General features: G+C 37.0%; 1 protein-coding gene across 2 annotated transcripts; it reads left to right on the top strand.

Annotated features, from left to right (window-relative positions):
• The first annotated feature begins 1,459 nt into the window (after positions 1–1,459).
• On the top strand, positions 1,460–5,946 carry LOC111805687 (uncharacterized). Of its 2 annotated transcripts, none has more exons than XM_023690855.2 (4): positions 1,460–1,757; positions 2,049–2,177; positions 2,263–2,338; positions 5,513–5,652. In XM_023690855.2, the coding sequence occupies exons 1-4, from the start codon at positions 1,635–1,637 to the stop codon at positions 5,515–5,517; spliced, it is 333 nt and encodes a 110-aa protein (XP_023546623.1). In that variant the 5' UTR covers positions 1,460–1,634; the 3' UTR covers positions 5,518–5,652. The 2 variants fall into 2 exon arrangements, with proteins under 2 accessions (XP_023546623.1, XP_023546622.2); XM_023690854.2 differs by having other exon boundaries at positions 1,461–1,757; positions 2,263–2,333; positions 5,513–5,946.
• Positions 5,947–9,396: the final 3,450 nt, after the last annotated feature.

The raw sequence follows: 9,396 nt of genomic DNA, 5'->3' as shown, positions 1-9,396 counted from the left end.
GTTTATAAGTAAATAATACATTTTCACACGAAGTCTTTTAGGGAAACCAAATGTAAAGCGATGAGAGCTGGAATAAAAATGTAAACGTTGGATGCCACCAAGAGACATGGTGCGAGAAGTGTGTCATAACCATGGTCAATAATGTAATAGTCTAAGCTCACTGCTAACGGATATTGTCTTTTTGGACTTTCTCTCAAGGTTAAGATCTTATAAAGCGTGCCCGAACAATTGCTAATAAATTTATGAATTGTGAGATTCCACTCGGTGTCGGGCTCTAGTACGAACTGTAACAACCCAAAACCACCGCTAACAGATATTGTCTATTTTGGCGCGTTACGTATCGTTATCAGCCTCACGATTTTAAAACACGTCTACTAAGGAGCGGTTTCCATACCCTTATACATAATGTTTCGTTTCTCTCTACAATCGATGTAAGATCTCACAATCCACTCCCCCCCCCCTTCAGGGTTAGCATCTTCACTGGCACACCGCTTAGTGCCGAGCTCTAATACCAACTATAACCGCCCAAAACCATTGCTAACAGATATTGTTCACTTTGGCCCGTTACGTATCACTGTAGCCTCACGGTTTTAAAACGCATCTATTAGTGAGAGGTTTTTACACCCTTATAAGAAATGTTTCGTTCCCCTCTCCAACCGATGTGAGATCTCACAATAAACATGACAAGGAGTGATTATAGGACGGGAATGTTGAACACAACTATCTGTAGAAAATATTCGCACACTTTATTAAGATCAATCGAGAAGAGATTTACAAAACACTCTGTAGAAACTATTTTGTATTACTTGTGATTTCTTGGGATGATGAACTACTAGGATAGGGATATTTATATGGAGAACAGTCAATCTATTTCTAAAATTTCTCGACTTTTTTTTCCTAAAATACCTAAATCATTTTTCCTAAATTTATTCCTATAATCCTTAAATCATTTTCCTAAATTTATTTCTAAAATCATAAATATAATTATGGGCTTAACCCTTAGGGTAGTGATGACATTTTATCACGAACAAAGAAATAAGAACATGTAGCATATCAAATGCATTTTGCTTACAACAAAGTAAAAATATTAGACTCACACGAAGTTAGAACTCAAAAAATAATGTACCACGTATTATGAATAAATAATTTTTTTTAAAAAAAACAACAAAACCATGACTTATATTCAGGTGATTCGGGTTACCAACCTGACAAGCTAGAACTCAAAAAAAATGTCTTAATTCAATTCAATCCATATACACGGTCTATCTAGAATATTATCTCATTTCTCTAATTTTCTTATTTAAGAAAATAATAATAATAAATTAGGAGGAGACCGGACTCGACCCAACCCGACCCGACTCAGCCCACGAGACTATCGAGGTGAGTAAAATTCACCTGAGATTGTAGTTAAAAAGGAAACATGAGCATATTAATTGGCGAAATTGTGATGCTTTAAATTTATTTATGTTATTCCTATTCTGAAGCAGTTCGAACTGTAGAGATAATTCTTCAGCTTGGGAAGGAAGGAGTGTTAAGAACAAGGAGACGGGAGGAAGAAGGTTGTTTCTTCTGATACAGATCTTCTGATATATAGCCTAATCAATAGGCAAAAAACCTAAAACCTAAAACCAATTATGGTTTCAGAGCCCAAATCCACTGTTTCGAAGCAAAAACCTGGTAATCAAGATGGCGGCTCCATCAAGAACTCAAATCCATCTTCCAAACACAAATCCGTCTCTGTTGTCACTAAATCCGAGGTACTAATTTTGGAAATCTGTCGCGAATTGTTTGTTCTTTTTTTGTCTGAATTGTTTTGATGTTTTGAAACGCATCTAAGATCGGTAAGAGTAACGGATTTGGGGTAATTGAAATTTGGAGTTTGTGAGGGTTCTTTCAGTTACTTCCGATGTTCTAATTTCGTATTTCATTGGGGGATTCACCTCATTGGGCGGGCTGCTGTTCTTGGTGGCTTTGGAATTTTTTTGAATCCTTCCTTTTCTCTGATCGTTGATTTTGAATTTGGGTTTCAATTGATTTGTTTATGGAAGGTGAAGTCAAAGACAAGTTCGAGTTCTTCAAGGGCGACAACAAAAACTACTACAACTGTTACTACTGCTAAAGTGAGAGAAAAGAAAGTGTATAATTTGCCTGGTCAGAAATGTGATCCACCTGAAGAGGTTTGTACTTTAATCCTTGATGGTTTTTTGTTGTTGATATGATTGATGAACTCATCATTCTTGCTCTTTTGTATGCTATGAACAGAGAGAGCCCCTTCGGATATTTTACGAGTCCTTGTCGAAACAGATACCAGCAAGTGAAATGGCAGAGTTTTGGTGCGGTTTGTTTTCTGATATTCTTTTGAGCATTCTTTGAGGTCTTTATAAAACCATGAATATAGTATTGATTTGACCCAATCCATATGCTCCCATTTTTAATAAGATTTTGACTTAGAAGCATACAAGTCCTGTAATGTGCCTCTCTATAGATATCTGGTAATCATGTATGTAAGGGTATAATCGGTGATGAGAGCAAAAGCAATAAGAACTCCGACATAGAATGTTATTTCTAGTGCTATAGGATACGATTGATGATTGATTAGCTGATGTTTTGAAATTTGAAGTTGGTTTATTAGAACCATATAAACCGATACCAAGAGCATGAGCTTTAGGCCTATGATAATCCGTGATCGTCTCAATCAGTGAAGTTGGATGATGATTATCATCCACATAATGTACTACTACTTTAGGTTTTCTATTCGAATTGTAGGGACTAAGTGCAGTCGAAATTGTACACGAGAGGCTGCCTTTTAGGGACAGATAAGCTCTGTCAAACAACTTTACCACCAAGTGTTTCCTTTGTGTTTTGGTTATTCCAGTTTTCATGTGACACTTGCTCAGTATTTTGGTTACTCAGACAAGATGAACCATTGGGTTATGACTGAAACTTTTCATGTCTGATCCAATATTGATGATAGAAACGATAGATTGGATAAGTTGCTAGCTCTTCATATGAAAACAAATCCAACTTTATGCAAATGTCTTCCGCTGGAAGCTTATGCTTATATTCATGATGGAGTATATCAGAATTGAGTATAATAGCCTGCATTTGATCCTTCTATGTTCTTTCTACTTTCTGAATTTGTTCATTTTGTAACTTGAGTTTATGGATAAGGTATAAAGTGTGCAATGTGAGTTATTTACATGTGACTGACGTGTAGAGAGTGTGAGATCTTCATATGAAAACAAATCCAACTTGATGATAGAAACGATAGATTGGATAAGTTGCTAGCTCTTCATATGAAAACAAATCCAACTTTATGCAAATGTCTTCCGCTGGAAGCTTATGCTTATATTCATGATGGAGTATATCAGAATTGAGTATAATAGCCTGCATTTGATCCTTCTATGTTCTTTCTACTTTCTGAATTTGTTCATTTTGTAACTTGAGTTTATGGATAAGGTATAAAGTGTGCAATGTGAGTTATTTACATGTGACTGACGTGTAGAGAGTGTAAGATCCCACATCGGTTGGAGAGGGGAACGAAACATTCCTAATAAGGGTGTGGAAGACTGTTATAGTTGGTTTCAGAGCCAAACACTGGGTGATGTGCCAGTGAGGAGGCCGAGCCCCAAAGGGGGTTGGAGACGAGGCGGTATACTAGAAAGGACATTGGGCCCCAAAGGGGGGTGGATTATGAGATCTATCATCAGTCGGAGAGGAGAACGAAGCATTCTTTATAAAGGTGTGGAAACCTCTCCCTAGCAGACGCATTTTAAAAACTTGAGGGGAAGCCCAGCCTAGGACGTTTGAGGAAATTTCTCAACAAAGGTCTTGGATTCAAACCACCCAATAGGATCTTAATTAACGAAAACCTTTGAACTCTCAATGTGCTATCGTTTGGGCGGGAGAAGTCTCTCCATGGAGTCTTAGGGTTGGAATGAATTCCACATATATCTTGAAATAAACAATTAAACAAAAGTCTTCTTTTTTTTTTTTTTTTTATCATCTGTTACTGGTTTTAATGGATATATTGCGGGGCAACTGTAACGAGCTCAAGGAACTATGTTTAGGTGGAAGAGTATATTTTTCCGCCCCCAACAAGATTGCAGTTCAAAGACAATTATCTTGTTTTAGGATTGTTAAGTTACATGAGAAATGGCTGGATCATGGACTGAGTCATTTGTTTGCCAGAATGAGAATTCTTTCCCTGAGTGAAGGTCTGGTGTGATTTGTTGGCTTTTAGGAACAATGCACCAAAAATTGGTGTCTCCTGCTGGATTACTGGTTGATATTAAGGAGCGTTAACATTAAAATAAAGGTTGTATGAAGTTGATCTTCTAGGAGAGTTGAGAACAAGTTTTTTCTTTTGGTTTGAAATTCATGTGTTACTTTGGCAGTTCTTCATGCAAAAGTACTTCTAACTTACAATGGATTAAAAAAGTTGTGAGATCCCACATCGGTTCGGGAGGAGAACGAAACATTCTTTAAAGGGGGTGGAAATCAGGGTGACGCATTTTAAAAACCCTGAGGGAAAGCCCGAAAGAGAAAACCCAAAAAGGACAGTATCTGCTAGCGGTGGGCTTGGGCCGTTACAAATGGTATCAGAGCCAGACACCGGGCGATGTGCTAGCGAGGAGGCTGAACACTGAAGGGGGGTGGACACGAGATTGTGTGCCAACAAGGACATTGGGCTCCGAAGGGGGTGGATTGGGTGGGAGTTCCCACATCGATTGGAGAAAGGAACGAGTGCTAACAAGGACACTAGGTCCCGAAGGGGGGTGGATTATGAGATCCCACATCGGTTGAGAAGGAGAATGAAGCATTCTTTAAAGGATGTGGAAACCTATCCCTAGTAGGCGCGTTTTAAAAACCTTGAGAGGAAGCCCGAAAGGGAAAACCCAAAGAGGACAATATCGGCTAGCCGTGGACTTGGACTTGTTAAAAGATGAATTTGCACTTGAAGAAGATTCCAAAATTATAATGTATAAGACAGGACATAGGACCTTCTGTAGCGAAAAAACTAATTAGCTCTTGTATAGTTAAGATCAAAGCAAGGTGCTGTGGGTTTACGAATTATAAACACAAAGGTTTCGTGTTTTTTGGTACGAACAGGATTCAATCAGTGGTCTTATGTACTTAAATATCGATTTAGGGTGCTCAAATTTAGAGCTAAAAAGAAAGCTAGTAACAATCATTTGCATGTCTTGTGAAAAATATCCGAATATTTCAGGTCTTGTGAGAACTGAATTGACCCGAGTTTATGATTATGATTTTTGAAGCATGCCATTATATTTATTGATATATTCGTCGTTAACATGAGACTGTTAGCCCTTCGTTATCTCATATCAAATATTCGAATCGTGTATCCTTTTCGTTGTTTTGTTATGTCAAAACGAGATTGCTAGCACCCTTATTGTCTTTGGTTGAGAATGCATCTCTTTTCAACATTTTTATGGTTTCTGTGCATTACTCTGTTGAGAAGCCAAATGGGATAACCAGTCTAAATTTCTAGGATGATGGAACATGGCATGTTATCACCCGAAAAGGCGAAAAAGGCATACGAGAAGAAACTGAGAAGACAAAAGGAACAGAGATCCGGGACTCCGATTAAATCACCTAAACAGCCGAGCAAACCAGAGAGTTCACAGAGGCCACAACAACCCTCTAAGAATGGCGATCTAAAAGCAAAGCAAAAGGTCACGAACGATAGCGACGACGACAACTTCATTCTAAGTCCCAAGAGAAGGAAAATGTAGGGAAAACACACCCGCCCTGCTTTCGTTCTTTATTATCATACTTTTCGAGGAATTACTTATTAAAATTTCCTTAGAGTTGATGATTATAACCCAACAGTATTTACCTGGACATTCTTTTATACTCCACAGCCGTGTATGAACAATAATTTTAGAAGAGACGAGTCTTATGGTTCAAGTCCTTTTCATAGAATGTGTCATTTATCTCCTTTTCCCTAAGAGGACCTAGTCTGAAATCCAAGCCTAATTTGCCAAGAAATCTAGAACGACGGAGACATTGTGAGATCCAAATTGGTTAGAGAGGTCTCGTAAGGGTGTGGAAACCTCTCACTAGTAGACGTGTTCTAAAACAATGAGGGAAGGCGATACGTAACGGATCAAAGCGGACAATATCTGCAATTAGTGGGCTTGGGCTATTATAGATATATACTCCCATTTGCTTCATTTTAACACACGATCGAGGACATCCCATTTAAACGGTAGTTAGAACGAGCCGAGATGAATTTCACAGTCGTGACTGATGCAGCAGAGGATAACACACAGAGATCATGTTATTTGTTTGAAAGATGATGAGAGGGAACCCATTTGGGGAGGTAGAAAAGAAAGTATGGGAAGTGAGGCAGAGGGCTGTTGGAATCCATTTCTCTTTCTTTTTTTTTACCAAAAGGAAGGGACCAATTTTCCGAAAGGTAACCATCACATACACATGTCTGACAACATGTTTCATGGAGCTTGTCACTCTCTGTCTTTATTACACAAACAGCGACACGTTCTTGAAAGCTACTGCATTCAATGGAGTTTTACTTCCTCTCCATTCCCATTCCCTTCCGTTTATCAACGGGTTCGTTTGAAGATCAATAATAATAGTTCAAGCCTACTACTAGTAGATATGATCCATTTTAGCTTATTACATATCGCCGTTAACCTCACGGTTTTAAAACACGTCTACTAAAGAGAGGTTTCTGCGCCCTTATAAGGAATGTTTCATTCCCAGTGAGATCTTACAATCCACCCTTTTTTGGAGTCAGCATCCTTGCTGGCACACCTCCCGGTGCCTGGCTTTTGTACCATTTGTAATAATAGCCTAAACTCACCGCTAGTAGATATTGTCCGCTTTAGCCTGTTACATATTGCTGTCAACCTTATGGTTTTAAAACGCGTCTACTAGGGAGAAGTTTCCACACTCTTATAAGAAATGTTTCATTCCCTTCTCCAACCAAAGTGGGATCACACAATCCACCCCTCTTGGGAGCCATCGTCTTCACTGGCACACCGCCCAATGTCTGGCTCTGATACCATTTGTAACAGCTCAAATCCACCGCTAGCAAATATTGTCTACTTTAGCCTGTCACGTACCGCGTCAGCCTCATAGTTTTAAGACACGTCTACTAAAGAAAGGTTTCCACACTTTTATAAGAAATGTTTCGTTCCCCTCTTCAACCAATGTGGGATCTCACAATCAATGACCACTCTTCTTAGTTTTACAGCAGAAACAAAACATCACGACACGACACGACACGACACGGAACCCACTTGGATTCATTTAGTTGATTGTGGAGGGAGGCAATGCATGTGACAGAACCAGGAGGAACTGAGCTGCATGTTATGGCTAGCTTTGTTTTTGACCTTTCTTCATCAGTTGAGTCCCATCTGGATCTTAAGATCAAATAAGTGGCCTGAAACTACTGCTGCAATGCAAAGATGAAATATCTTGCATGTCTTGGTTCTGCATTTCAAACCTTTAGTCCTTTTGAGCTTATTAAATACACATCCAAAAGTTGGAGAACTTAGGAATTTTGCAGGCCATCAGGGAGAGGTTTGGTGTACCTAACCATATAGGAATTCATTGTGCTTTGCCCCAGTCTTCAATCCCCTTCTTCACCTCAACATTCGACCCGTTCCACAATCGATTAAAACTCGTATGGACTTTGAACTGTGTTATCCATGTCAACGACTATCCCGTTCCCTAATCAGCGTGATCTTTTTTCATTTTTGCTCAAACTTGGGTAGGATTTAAAATTCCGTTACTCAAATCAACACCCACCCTGTTTCACATTCCCATCGGGTGAAGATTTGAACCTACGACCTCATGGGAATGTTACGTTCCTTAAGATAGTACCATTATAAATCTCGGGTAGGTTTCAAGACTCGTTATCCAAATCAACAACTTTCTCGCTTCACGACTTCATGGAATTGTTTTATTGCATAGATCTGTTAAAAACTTATTCTCCAACCTCCGAATAAGATAGATGTAGGAAGTTTGTTTTGTTCCTGAGAATGTTTGCTTAATCCACTACACCAAAATGGCGTGAAAGTTATCCATTTATAATAAAATAAGGGAAAAGTAATAAATAGAAAGATACTTAAAAAGATAAATATCTAGATATTTGCCTATAATAAAATATCAACTATAATATAGATATAAATTATAATTTATTACTAAATATCTTCAACCGTTTCTCTACGTAAAAACGAGTGAACGAAGCTTTCTGGAAACAAAAGGACGAAAGATAAAAACAAACAAAAAGAGATGGGAAAAGAGTTGCATAAAATCCTTAAAACACCCAATGAATTAAGGACCAATTTGGTCCGAAAAACACAACAATTTGGTCTCATTCTCACATGGGATGACGACAAATGTGTCATCTCCTTTGGCCATTTCATTAACGCAGTCCTCGAGCTGTTGCTGTTTGGGCAGCTAAAGTGAGCTTGTTCCGGTGGAATATATATATATACTCTCTATTACCGTGTTAAATTATCAGATTAGTTTCTGAACTGTCGTGTTAAATTACCAGAGTAGTTTCTGAATTGTCGTAAAATTTTTAAATAAGTTTGACTAAATTACAAAAATACCCTTAAAAATTTTCATCGGTTTACATAAATACCCCAATTCTTTTAGACAATATATTACTTTCGACCTAATGAAAATTAAGACGTAGAACGATGTGGTAGTATTTGCGTTCCAACTTTTATTTTACGTGGTTGCCACATCATTCTATGTCTCAATTATTTTCGTCTAATATTTTAATAAATTTATATTTTAAATGTAGTTTTAAGACGTTTATAAAAAGTCGCACAAATTTTGTAAGAATGTGAATATTTTTTATAACTAAACCAATAATTATATTTGATCGAACAAAAAAAAAAATAATAATAATAATAATTAGAAAGATGAATGGGATTGAGCATCTTCTAGAATAATGAATAAAAAGATAAAATCTTTTTTATTTTGAACTCATAAAAAGAAATCTTTATTATTAAATTATCATTATTTTTTTAAAAAAAATATTAAATTATCATTATTGTACAATCATAGGCCCAGTCATTATATTTGATTAGCAAAGCTTACATTATAATCTTTATTACTCTTTTTTTTTTTTTTGTTTAATATTTTTTTACTTCAAAAAAAGTTTATCACATAAATGGCATACAAAATGACCAAATTATTTAATTTGATACACTTATAACAATTTAAGAAATTAATTGAAATAATTATATATCTCACACCATATTTGTCGAATAAAATCTAAATGAGACTTACAAAAATTTCACGTTTAAATTGATACAGTTTTAATGGATACCTTACTCAGTTTATGGGTATAAATTAATTTTTTTTTTCTCTGTATATTGTGGGTTCTTTGCT

Source organism: Cucurbita pepo, chromosome 11, assembly GCF_057944985.1.
Source record: "Cucurbita pepo subsp. pepo isolate OVF chromosome 11, ASM5794498v1, whole genome shotgun sequence".
NCBI classification, from domain to species: domain Eukaryota; kingdom Viridiplantae; phylum Streptophyta; class Magnoliopsida; order Cucurbitales; family Cucurbitaceae; genus Cucurbita; species Cucurbita pepo.
The sequence above is the reverse complement of the archived record's forward strand: the minus strand, read 5'-3'. Positions and strand labels throughout refer to the sequence as shown.